The sequence below is a fragment of the Juglans microcarpa x Juglans regia genome, chromosome 6S (assembly GCF_004785595.1).
Source record: "Juglans microcarpa x Juglans regia isolate MS1-56 chromosome 6S, Jm3101_v1.0, whole genome shotgun sequence".
In the NCBI taxonomy this organism is placed as follows: Eukaryota; Viridiplantae; Streptophyta; class Magnoliopsida; order Fagales; family Juglandaceae; genus Juglans; species Juglans microcarpa x Juglans regia.
The window spans coordinates 6,520,030-6,532,338 of record NC_054605.1 but is presented as its reverse complement, the minus strand read 5'-3'; the positions used below and the strand labels follow the sequence as shown (position 1 = coordinate 6,532,338).

The window sequence follows — 12,309 nt, the reverse complement described above, 5'->3', positions numbered from 1 at the left end:
ATCAGTGTGTTTAATAGCCCATGCAGTTGAATATTCGGAACCAAGTGACTTTCAAGCAACAGTTAATACGCACAGAAAATGTTCAAAACCACGTGGTTTCAAGGAAAGTGACCTTGTTTTCCTACGGACGAAAACCATATGCACATGGCGATTTTAGGTCCCCACACCTCAAATACAGTCTGTTATAATGAGGTTGCCCGAGGAAGCTAGCGTACTGTTGCTGCCTCCGCGTGAGCATCTATTTATCCCCCACTTCACCCTCCCATTTTCCCCACACATCCCTCTTTCTCTCGCTTATCAAAAGGTTTGTGCCGCCGCCTGCATGTGAACTTTTCTCTTCCTTCTGAATTTTCTGAAGCTCATTTCTCCCTGCAAGATAAAGATGGCAGTTCTTGTACTTCTCCTGGTGGGGTTTCTCTCTTTGCTCTCATCTGTTAATGGGTATGCTGGAGGTTGGATCACTGATGCACATGCCACTTTCTATGGAGGGGGTGATGCCTCTGGTACAATGGGTAAGTGACTATTTATGCTTATGATCCTTTCACAAAGACCCTGAGACGATCTTAATCTTGTAATTATTCCTATAACCACTATATTGAATCATTGATCATTTTAATTGCAGGCGGGGCTTGTGGATATGGGAACCTATACAGCCAGGGATATGGGACAAACACAGCAGCTTTGAGCACTGCACTGTTCAATAATGGATTGAGCTGTGGGGCTTGTTTTCAGGTTAAGTGTGTGAACGATCCAAGGTGGTGCCTGCCCGGCTCTATTGTGGTCACTGCCACCAACTTCTGCCCACCAAACAGCGCCCTCCCCAACAATGCAGGCGGGTGGTGCAACCCTCCCCAGCACCATTTTGATCTCTCTCAGCCTGTCTTCCAACAGATTGCTCAGTACAGAGCAGGGATCGTTCCTGTAGCTTACAGACGGTACATTTGTTAAGTATTCATGCATAGAATAAGTATAGTATTGAGATAAACGTAGTAAATATAGTGTATACGCGAGTTTTCTGTAAAAATCAGCTAATCATCAGCTGCACAGGTCTTCAGGGATTTAAAAAGCATTTCCCAGATCCACTATTTGTTGACTTGTAGTCAGCTTCACACCCCCCCCCCACCAACAAAAAAGAAAAATTAAAAAAAATAAAGAAACTGTTAGTCAGCTTCCTGTGTTTTGGAATTTGGAGCAACCGAAGAAATATTTATCTTTTTTTGAAAGTTACAGCTAATTTGTTTTGTGTTCGTTTACCTCAGTAAACTATTGGGTATATGTTCTGTATAAAGCACAGCATCTTCTTTTTATCCTTTTGGATTAAACTCTCTATATGCAATATCTTCTTCCTAAAAAGCTCAAGGCTTCGATTCTTTGATTTGAAACAATGTAGAGTCCCATGCCGAAAGAGAGGGGGCATCAGATTCACCATCAACGGCCATTCTTACTTCAACCTAGTCCTAATCACCAACGTTGGAGGTGCGGGAGATGTGCATGCTGTTTCAATCAAAGGGTCAAGAACAGGTTGGCAGCCAATGTCTAGGAACTGGGGTCAGAACTGGCAAAGCAATTCCTACCTAAATGGACAAAGCCTCTCCTTCAAGGTCATCACAAGTGACGGGCGCAGTTTGGTTTCCAACAACGTTGCCCCTAATGGCTGGTCCTTCGGCCAGACCTTTAGTGGCCCACAATTCCCATGATGAACTTCAAAATTAAATCCCATTTTAAAGAGGGTGGGAAAAGTATAGTGTACTTTGGTGCATTTTAGCTTATGATAATGGCTTATTTGGACACGGCCCTTCGCATCATTTACATTGAAGTATGGGGAACTCTTCTCTCCTTTGGAATGGAAGGCAGAAAATAGGCAGTGGTTGGAATTTACCACCCGCCACTTTCTAGTTAGTTGTATGGTTCGTGAAGCGTAGTTGGCGTTTTAATGTGTTAAGCTGCTGAAATCGTCTTTTCTTGGAGTTGTCTTTTGGGAAATGAGATTTTGTAAGACTGTCCAAATTCTAATAAAATCTGTGCCAGTTTTTTTTTTAGATCTGCTACAAGCAACGTATTTAGCTAAACTAATTATTTTATATTAAAAAAAAATATCCAATTAATTACATTAATAGAGTGCGTAAAAAATACGCAAAACGGCTGCACATAACATTTTTATTTTTTTATTGCAGCCTGTTTCATTCAACAGCACAATCTATTTTTATCTTTCTTTTAAAATCAACTTGCATTTGTTAATAAATCTGTAAGATGCATCTGACCCGAGTCCTGAGCCATCATAGAACCCGTTCCTTAGCCATGCAATCATTACCTTATTTCAGCGAGGTTATTTTTTTAATTATTATGTATTTTTGAAATACGAATTTGATCATACTCTTATTTTATCACAAGAAAAATGTGCCATTAAAATTATCTATATAAGTAATAATATTCAGAAAAATATTACTTTGTCCTATGGCTTTTACACTTTCATTTTGACTGCACGTGTATTTTATTTATTTTTAATTTTTGTATTTAATAATTAAGAAAGTGACTATTAATATAACACTCTGTATTTTAGTATATTTTTATTGAATGATTATTTTTATTAATTCAAAAATTTATTCTCTTGTATTAAAATTATCAGATTTTTAAATGGTTTAATTTTATGATCTTTAAATTATATAAATTAAATTTGATATGTTTCCTTATATTAAATATTGTTATGTATTTAAATTGATTTTTATTTTAAATTAGTTTATTGTTGGATTTAATTATTTTATTTTCATTTAGCACTACGTTTAAATTATTTTAATTGACTTGCTGTTTTAAAATATTTTTCGTTGGATCATTTCTTTCCCTCCATTTTTCCTTTTCCTTTTTCTTTTCTCCTTCTCTTTTTTTTCTTCTTCATTTTCTTTTTTCTCCTCTCTCTCTCCCGCGCACGAGCCCCTCTCTCTCACTCTCCCCGTGCGTCTTCGTCATCCTCCAACCCGCCGCCGTGCGCCACTGTCCGGCGACCTCCCCCACCCCAGTTTCCCTTCCCCACTCTCTCTCTCTCTCTCTCTCTCTCTCTCTCTCTCCACTGGCCGTGTGGAACCCATTCGGGTTGTTAGTTTTTTGCGCCTCCGTGCACTTCACCGCCCCTCCCACCTCCTTCTCCACCCACCGGCGACCCCACCCCTGTGTTTTCAGCCCCTCTCGTGCCGCGAAACTCCCCCGCGCATGGCTTCAAGCCAAACTGCTTTTGGTGCTCGGGCGCCGCCTTCGCGCCATCGCTGGCCACCACCTTTTCACCACATCATCCTCGACCTCCTAACAACCTAATGCACCCATCCTTGGCTCCGATCTGCCACCGGTGAAGCCCATCTATCTCCATCTCTAATTTGGGCATTTTGGTCTTCAACCGCCCTCTACACCGCCACCCACGTCCAACCACCACCACCATTGGCTCATCGACATCCCTAAGCTCTACCCTATCAATTTCGGGTCTTGGTTTGTTCCCGTTCAAAAGTGAATTTTTGAGACCCAAGGCCACAGTGCATTTTGCATTGTTACGTTGCTGTGCCGTCACTTCTTACACCTCCGTGATCCTTCAGAAATTATATTATAGCACTGTAAATATTTTTCCAAAAAACTTTCGTGATTTAAATGTATTTTTGCACTAACTCATTTTACTGTGAACTGGTTGGTTATGTCAGACTGAGTCCGAGGAGCAAGGGAGTCGGATGGATTGGAGGATGGAGTTTATGTGATTAGATTGTGTTGACATTTGTTGGTTATTGGATATTCGTGACGTGTCTTGTTCATTGCATTTGCACGCATGTTCATATTTGTAACTGAAACTGAGTTTTCGCATGATTGCATACATGTTCATGTGTTTATTTGAAAACTAGATTTTCATGTGAGAAATGATTTTGTGTATGTTTGAAATGATTGGATTGACTGGTTTGAGAAAAAAGGAAAAAGAGATTGTAGGGATGGTGGTATAGTCCCGCCTGTGATTCCCGCCTACGGTGCATGTGGTAGGGATGGTGGTAAACAGGAATGGTGGTAAGCATGGATGGTGGTGTAGTCCCGCCTGTGATTCCCGCCTATGGTGCACGCGGTAGGGATGGTGGTAAGCAGGGATGGTGGTAGAGTCCTACCTGTGATTCCCGCTTACAGTGCTCTGATTGGTATTCATTGTGTGGAAAGGAACTGTAGAGATGGTGGTAAGCAGGGATGGTGTTAGAGTCCCGCCTGTGATTCTCGCCTACGGTGCACGTGGTAGGGATTGTGATAAGTAGGGATGGATCCCGCCTACAATTCCCGCTTACGGTGCATGCGGTAGGGATGGTGGTAAGCAGGGATGGTGGTAGAGTCCCGCCTGTGATTCCCGCCTACAGTGCTCTGATTGGTACTCATTGTGTGGAAAGGAACTGTGGGATGGTGGTAAGCAGGGATGGTGTTAGACTCCCGCCTACGGTGCACGCGGTAGGGATGGTGGTAAGCAGGGATGTTGGTATAGTCCCGCCTGCGATTCCCGCCTACAGTGTCTGATAAATGGTTTGATTTTGTGTGAATCATTTTTTTTTTTTTGAAAAAATGACAGATTATATTTTTGGGCCAAAATGAGATTTTGGCATGTGTTGGAAAATAATCATTTTAGGAGAAAATGAGGTTTTGGGATCTGTTTGTTGGTTGCATTAATGCGTTTTTATCCCGAGAGTTGTTTAGATTATTACTTACCTCTGGTACCATTTTATGGTATCGCAGATTTTGATGCAGATGAGTATGACGAGCCTTAGGCTTTGGCTCCGTCGGAGGAGTAACCTGGGGTTGCTCTCGTGTGTCGAGATTCATTTTATCTCTTGTTTATATATTTGCCTTTTGTAATATATTTTGGGATGACTGTATAAATTTTTAAAGGTAATTTGTTTTCAATATTTGTATTTAAATTTCTAGTACTTAAGTTGACTTATTTAAATTATCCGCTGCGACTTTTGTTGTACACTTTTGTATATTGTACACATTTGAGCACATTTCGTTGGAATGTGTGACCGTGTTGTCATCATCTAGACGTCACGATTCTCGTGTTTATGTACGTGAGAGTCGGAGCGTCACAATTAATGAATCTGTATATTTTTTTAAATCATGTTTAAAAAATATTTAAAAGAAAAGAGAAAAAAAAAATATAAATGTACTAAAAGCACACCCATCTATCCAGATTAGATGATTGAGAAGCATTATCCTAATTTTAATTGACATGACCTCTAAGATAAAATGAGAGTGCCACATCTCTATATTCTAAAAGTACTTAATAATTATTATTTCTTTTATATCAACGTTAATTTCCCTCTACTGCTATCCGACACCTGTCAAACGAATAGACTTCGCCCCATATATAGTGTATGTCTGCAAGGTAAACAAGACGAAGGTTTATACCATGCCAAATCAATAAGGGTCAATTTAATCAAAAAAAAAAAAATTCAATAAGGGTCATTATTGCTTGCTTGTCTATCTCTAGTTAATTCTTTTTAACTAGAGAAATTAGAATATAGATGACTCTTCATTCATTCATGTTAGGTAAAGTTAATTCAAATTAACTTAAGGAGCAGAATATCCACAAGTCTAGATTTTTGCTCGTCTTACCATGCATATCAATTTATTATGATTGCACTTCTACATCACTTAGGAGACGACTATAGTCTCTAAGAGATTACTAGAGTCTCCTAAAATAGTTCCACACTTCAAGATCAAGAGTTTAAGATAATTGCTCTAAGAAATTGCAAAGAGAGAGGAGAGGAATTTTTTTTTCCTTGTTCAATTTTTTTACACTCATAAAACTAAGGTGTGTAAAACTCATTGAACTAGTTTGATCCTGATGGGATGGTTAATTAACTAAATTTTATTAACTTACTACAAGAAAATAGGCTTTTTTCAGTAACTTTTAGATAGTTGGAAAAAAATTTGTCACAAATAGTCACTATTTGCAGTGATTTAAAAGTCGCTGCTTAATTACAGCACAGATTTGAAAAATGTTGGGAAGAATTCAATGTTAAGCGCGGCGACTTTTTAATCTTTTGCAGCGACTCATTGCGCCGCAAAAACTATTGTAAACATTTATTTTCGTCCAATAGAAAAAATCGCCACAATAAATCATTTTGCGGCGAAATCTGTCACCGCAATAAGTATTCTGTGACTGGCGGTGATATGTGAAGTGCCGGAAATAGCATAGTACATTTTTAGACTAATTGCGGTGAATTTTTGTCGCTGCAAATGAGTAGTACCAACAAATTTGTATTGGATGCAAAATGGTATTTACATATTTGTGGCGACTTTTTGAGTTATTATGGCGATATGTGGTCACAGCAATAACTCGATAAAATTTTAATTGACCCGCGCCTTTTCTCTTAGTCATTTCCCTCCCGTCTGCCACCACCTCCCCCCCTCCTCTCCCCAATCCCTCTTATCCCTCGCATGTCCCGATTCCCCTTTCTTCCCCAAATTCGTCTTCTCCATTTTCGTTCTTACTGCAAACCGAATTCAAAGGCACCCTTTTCTCCTGGCGTCTTCTCCTTTGCTTATGTGCTCAGTCTGTTTCTCTTTCTCTTCTCTCTCTCTCTCTCTTTCTCTGCTTTGAAAACGCCCCCCCTTCTCCCTCTCTTTTCAAGATTGTCTCTGCTCAGAGCCATGTTTGCTCTGTGTTTGCTTGGAAGAAGCTCCCAAAAGAAAGAGCAGAGGAGAATCGTCTCTAGTGATGCCCTTGTTTCCCAGATTTTAGTTGCCTCTGTTTCCCAGATCTGCTCGCAAACCCTTTTTTCTTTTTTAATTTATTTCCATTCTTGTGTCCTTCTGCTTCGCCAAAATCTAGCAAATTAAATTGTATGTCTGCTCCTGCAGAAGATGCTGCCGAACAGTCAAGAGAAAGTTGGGATGCTAAAGTTATGGATTCAAGTGGGACAAAAACATTTGGCACTAAGATGCCCGATAGCATCTAGAGAAGGGTGTGGCCGTTAGATTGACCTTATATTTGTAAATGTTTTAAAATCTTGGTGTGATGGATAATGTCTGGCTTGTTTGTTTTTCCTAAAGGATGGGCTATGATAAGTTCCATTATCTTAGCCATAAAAAAAGTTGAAAGTAATATGATATCTGTGAACTTGTTCACATCCATTTAGTTTAGAAGTCATAGTTTATCTAATTGCTACTAGTTACATAGAAGTGATGGATTAGCTGACATCTCCAGTTTAACTTTCCACATGCAGCATCAATCGGGCCTGTTATTAGGAATTGTTTATTCATTGTAAGCATTACTATAACAGCTCAATCTTGTCCTAATATAGTTTCGATCTCAAATCCATATTTTGGAACTTGAAAGTAATAGGTTTTCTAACACGATTTGCTCTCTCCACAAATTTCTCTTGAACAATATGCCACTTTTGTTATGTGGAATTTTCTGAGTGCCTTGAAGAGGAGGTATTTTATAGCATGAAACTTGATGATTCTCAAAATTAGGGTTCATTGGGATGATGTTTGTTTCCACTATACAGGTTGGCAGCTTGTGAGTGAAGCAGCTTAGGATCTTAAAGGGGAATTATTGGGGGGTTGAGATGGCTTGGTTTTCAAGGAGAGGGATTTGTTTGAAACATGCGGAAGGAAGGAGAGGGTGAACTTGTGTTGTTTGGAGTTCCACAGAGTTTCTTTGTGGAAAGGTGAAAGAGTGGATTATTTGTAGCAAAGCTATTTAGTAGATGAGGTGAGTACTTTTGTGGCAGGATGTTAAGTGCATGGATGCATCTTTGAAGGATGTATCTGCTGAACAATTCTCTATTTCTATGGATAGAAGGAAAACAGTGGCACTCCTATCCTATCACTTGATGTCATATGATTAAATTTTCTACACAACCATCGGTATTTAATGATATGACATCATGTCATAGGGTGAAGAGTATCAGATGTCCATGGGGAGGCATTTGATCATTTTCTTTTATATAGTTTGATTGCTAGGTCACTTGGATGTTCTCTTTTTGTTCATTGCATTTGTTATACTTGAGGCACCTTTTAGTTTAAGTTGGATGGTTGTTTAATTTTAACGTTGCTTGAGAGGGTGTTAACTGCGTTGTTCAGTGTTTTGTATCCAATTGTATGTTTACTTAGTTTCATCATATGACCCCTTTTGTGTTCTTTTTTTACATAATTTTTTTTCTTTTCTCTAATATCATTATGAGATTATTCGTCATAATTTTCAATCATAAAAACAGAACTATTAACATTAGAAGCTTAGCTTCTTTCAGTGGAGCTGACTCATTCATTTCATGGTGTATCAGGCAAGCAGAGTCCATGAGGAGTTTTTCCTCCCAGGAGAAGTGATTATAGAACCGGGAAACATAATAGATCAACTTTATATCATATGTCATGGTGAAGTGGTATGAATTTCTTTCTAATGATTTCATCTCCATTATATCTGTCTTTTCAATTTTTGTGTACTTGCATTCAGCATCTGTATGGAATATATATGGCATTTAGAGAATATGACTGACCAAAATAGTTTAGCATTCTTTATTCTATGAAAAAGTGCAAATTTTTAACGTTATAAGCTCATAAATTAAGGGAAGCATTTATATAGAGTAACAAGATGTTGACTAGAAGGATATCTTGAATATCCATACTGGTGTTGATACAAGTTTTATGACAACCTTTAACCCCCACCCCCACCTTCTCTCCCCAGAGATCCAAAAGTTCTGAAGTTTGTGTTCACCATGATAAGGGTCATAACAGAAGCACTTGTAAAGGTGAAAATTATAGCATTAATAAGTAGGCCTATCTTAACAGTAAACGTATTGTTGACCTGAAATATGCCCTTATCATAGTTTTGTAACTTTTGTTAACAGGTGAAATATAAACTGCACCATTCACAACCTTGACAACTGACTTTGATGCCTTTGGTTTGTGCCTCCCGCTCTTTCTCTACCCACCATTACCTCCACTTGTCAAATTCATTCAAAACCGAAATCCAATTTCACCAATTGTAGGACATAAATTCTCTAAAAACGTAACCCTCTCAGCCTTTGTGGTTTTGTTTTATTTGTTGTGAGAGAGGAAGGAAGGGATCGGGCTTTCTATAGGCCGTCTGTCTGGCAGTTTAAATTGGAATAGGGTAGCAGTTGATCTAGTGTTATAGGTACAGTGGCCAGTGGTTTTGGGCTCCCATGGAGAGTGGTGCTTGTAACATGGGTTTCTAGGAAGAAACCACATGGATCTTTGAAGTGAGTGACATGGCTTGATGTAAAACAGACAGTAGGATAGAAAAGTTTGGTTAGAGCTGCAAATATGACAGGTTGATCAAATTTTTTTACCGAAAGGGTGTCATTAGATGACTATAAGCACAAGGATAGCTTGTACTTTACCTTTTCTATACATAGCTTGAGAATAGGTCAATATCCATTAGAGTTCTTGTCCAAACTCTAAGATCCTAATCTCTTGACAAACGATATATTTTCTTACATGCATCAGAATGTGTCGTCAATATATGCACCTGATGGATAATCTTAAGAATATCTCTAATATGTAAAGATCGAATATATATTTTCTTATTTGCATGCTTTTTAAGTTAGATACTGCCTCTATAATATTTTCTACAGGAGGAGGTAGGAAATGTGGAAGATGATGAAACAGAGGAATGTCTTACTCGTCAGCAAGCTTATGGGTCATATGGCAAGGTTTCTTTTTTTTGTAACATTCCTCAGATTCGTACAGTTCGAGTTTGTGAACTATGCAGGGTCTTGCGGCTTGATAAATGTTGTTTTACAGAAATCCTGGAGATATGTTTTTCTGATGGACAGATTATCTTGAACAACCTCCTTGAGGTAATTTGATCATCTTTCTCCTTCCATTTGACATTTTACCCTAAAAATATGGTCGTTGAGATATGATTGGCAATGCCTTTGCCGAATTCTACAGTATAGAATCAATTGTGTCCACTTGCTTGAAAGCTTTCTCTATATTTGCTGAAAGTATTCTGAAATATCACTCGTTTTATGCTGCAAGAAATTTAAACCAATAGTCAGTAAATAACATTCCCACACTTTTATCAATGACAGGGAAAGGACCCCAACCTCCAGAGCAAGATTTTGGAATAAAATATAACACAATATATTGGACAGCATGAATCAGAGCTGGCTGTGAGGGTTAATTTTGCTGCTCATGATGGAGATTCTAATCGCCTAAAACGTTTGATCAGAGCAGGAGCCAATCCCAGCAAGGCAGATTATGATGGTAGATCACCTTTGGTATGGATTTTAGAAGGCTAAGTTGAATTTTACTATTCTTTGACAATAAGGCAGTGGAATACTGTCACTCATATTTTTACAAGTTTAGATACTTCATACCCTTTCCTCCTTGCTGCATCTAAATTATGTAAACTGGCAACTTTTTTTTTTTAAAAAAAATTTTAATTGAGGGAGAGGTTAGAGACTCATCCAATGCCTCTGAATTTAAGTGACACCAAGGACTATTATATGTCATCACATACAGAAACAAAGTGTACGTGATACTGATTTCATACCCAATTCCTCTGTTATTGCACCTCTTTTTATTCTTTATTTGGAACACTATTTCTTTTATTCGCCGCAAATGCATTTTTGTCAACTAAACTTATTTCCGGCGAATTTTAATCGCCGAAAATAATCTTTTTTGGCTGCTGGGACTACATAATAGCAAGGATAATTTTTAATCGCAGGGAAAAATGACAAGTATTTTATGGCAATTTTACTATATTTTGTGACAATAAATATCATAGCAATTGATTTTTCTTAACAATTTAATGGTAAATAGAAAGGCTATTTTCGTCAATTTTTGTGATAGTTGCGACGCACAAAAATTGCCGGAAATAGTTGTTTTTTGTTATGATTTTTGCTTATCGCTGAAATTGATCAAAATAGACACTTTAATTTCGTCGAAGAGGCAGGGAATTAAAAATCGCCGAAAATACTGAAATGCAGCGATTAATAGGGGTATTTGCGACAAAAAATCTATTTTCTTGTAGTGACTATTAGTAGTGGAGAGTTAATTATCTGCCAATGGTGGGGAGTTAATTAATTGCTTATAACTTCCCCACCCATGTGGACACTACATGGGTCATGGAGTACCTATTTACTAACATTTCTCATTTGTCCACAATGGGTGTCATCCCCATTAACAATCTCATTCTGATCTCTCAACTAATTACTTCTCATATAGAAAATGAAGCGTGCGACCTAATAAGAAGGCAAAGAGTAGGAGTACTATAGTAAGTCACAATCATACTAACACAGTACATCACTCGTAACATATCGTCCATGCCCCAGACTATTTGATCTCACTAATTCAACGGTCCTTAATCTCTCACGAGTTTATAACTCAAAACAATTTTTGACTTCACATTATATAATATGCTCATGATCGTTTGGGCTATGAGTCATAAAATAAAAAATAAGAACCCAAATAATTTTCCATGGATACTAATATCAATTCAATTAGACTTGAATGTTTACCTAGACATGCTCCGCTAGACTGTATCTTTTGTGGCCTTGAGATAACATGCTAAAATAGTCACGTCAAGTTTTTATCTCATGACATATTGATCCATTATGGTTCACATAGTGATGGAGAAGGGATCCATTCAGTTACTCCCTCATATGCCGTTTATGGCACATAAAATTTGAAATGTATGTAACAGCGGAACTCTTACTCAATTGGATTTGTCATATTCAAACACCATAGTAATCTTAGTCTAGTCACCATAAATGTGCCCTAACTTGAATTTCTTTGCACAATCACTCATCTAGTGCCTGCCTAAGATCTCTTTAATCAAGCTTTATTAAGTTGTGCAAATATTTTATGTATGACTTTTGTAAGTTCCATCTTAGCCAAGCAAATGTGACATTTTTTAAATTTATATTGAATTCTCCCAAAGCATCAAGATGTTTACTTGCTCGCTTTTCAAGTTCCAAAATAATGGATTTGTCTCATATTGGTTGTCGTCCAAGTGCCAAGGTGATCATCCATGTGAGTGGACTGATTTTTACCTGGTGACATCTTTATAATGTGTGCTTCTCACTTACTATCAATTAGCTTATAATATGAGATAAAAACAAATAATCTCATTGATACAATAGGTACTAACAATGTCAAATATACAAAAAGTTTAAGGTATCTTTAATACAATATGTATCAAATCCGATGAAGTCCCAAACTCCTAGCATAAGTTTGGAAAATATTTCTACTATTAGCCTTAGTAAGAGGATTATCTACCATCTTGCTAAAAAAGATATGTTGTATGATCATCTCACATCGCGCTAGAACATC

At 37.8% G+C, this 12,309-nt stretch overlaps 1 protein-coding gene and 1 long non-coding RNA gene across 2 annotated transcripts; both read left to right on the top strand.

Moving 5' to 3' along the window:
* Positions 1-227: 227 nt before the first annotated feature.
* On the top strand, positions 228-2,037 carry LOC121237954 (expansin-A1-like). Its single transcript, XM_041134890.1, has 3 exons — positions 228-512; positions 623-935; positions 1,391-2,037. Exons 1-3 carry the CDS (start codon positions 383-385, stop codon positions 1,695-1,697), a joined length of 750 nt encoding a protein of 249 aa, XP_040990824.1. The 5' UTR covers positions 228-382; the 3' UTR covers positions 1,698-2,037.
* Positions 2,038-6,405: 4,368 nt separating this feature from the next.
* On the top strand, positions 6,406-10,397 carry LOC121236469. The gene is made up of 4 exons (XR_005934765.1): positions 6,406-6,968; positions 9,606-9,683; positions 9,775-9,830; positions 10,065-10,397. It is a non-coding gene; the product is annotated as an uncharacterized LOC121236469 (long non-coding RNA).
* Positions 10,398-12,309: the final 1,912 nt, after the last annotated feature.

Excerpts from the sequence above, each read along its gene's own strand:
- LOC121237954 (XM_041134890.1), top strand. The coding sequence starts at position 383 with ATGGCAGTTCTTGTACTTCTCCTGGTGGGGTTTCTCTCTTTGCTCTCA. Across the intron at positions 513-622 it reads TGATGCCTCTGGTACAATGG|GCGGGGCTTGTGGATATGGG; the intron begins GTAAGTGACTAT and ends TTTTAATTGCAG. Across the intron at positions 936-1,390 it reads GTTCCTGTAGCTTACAGACG|AGTCCCATGCCGAAAGAGAG; the intron begins GTACATTTGTTA and ends GAAACAATGTAG.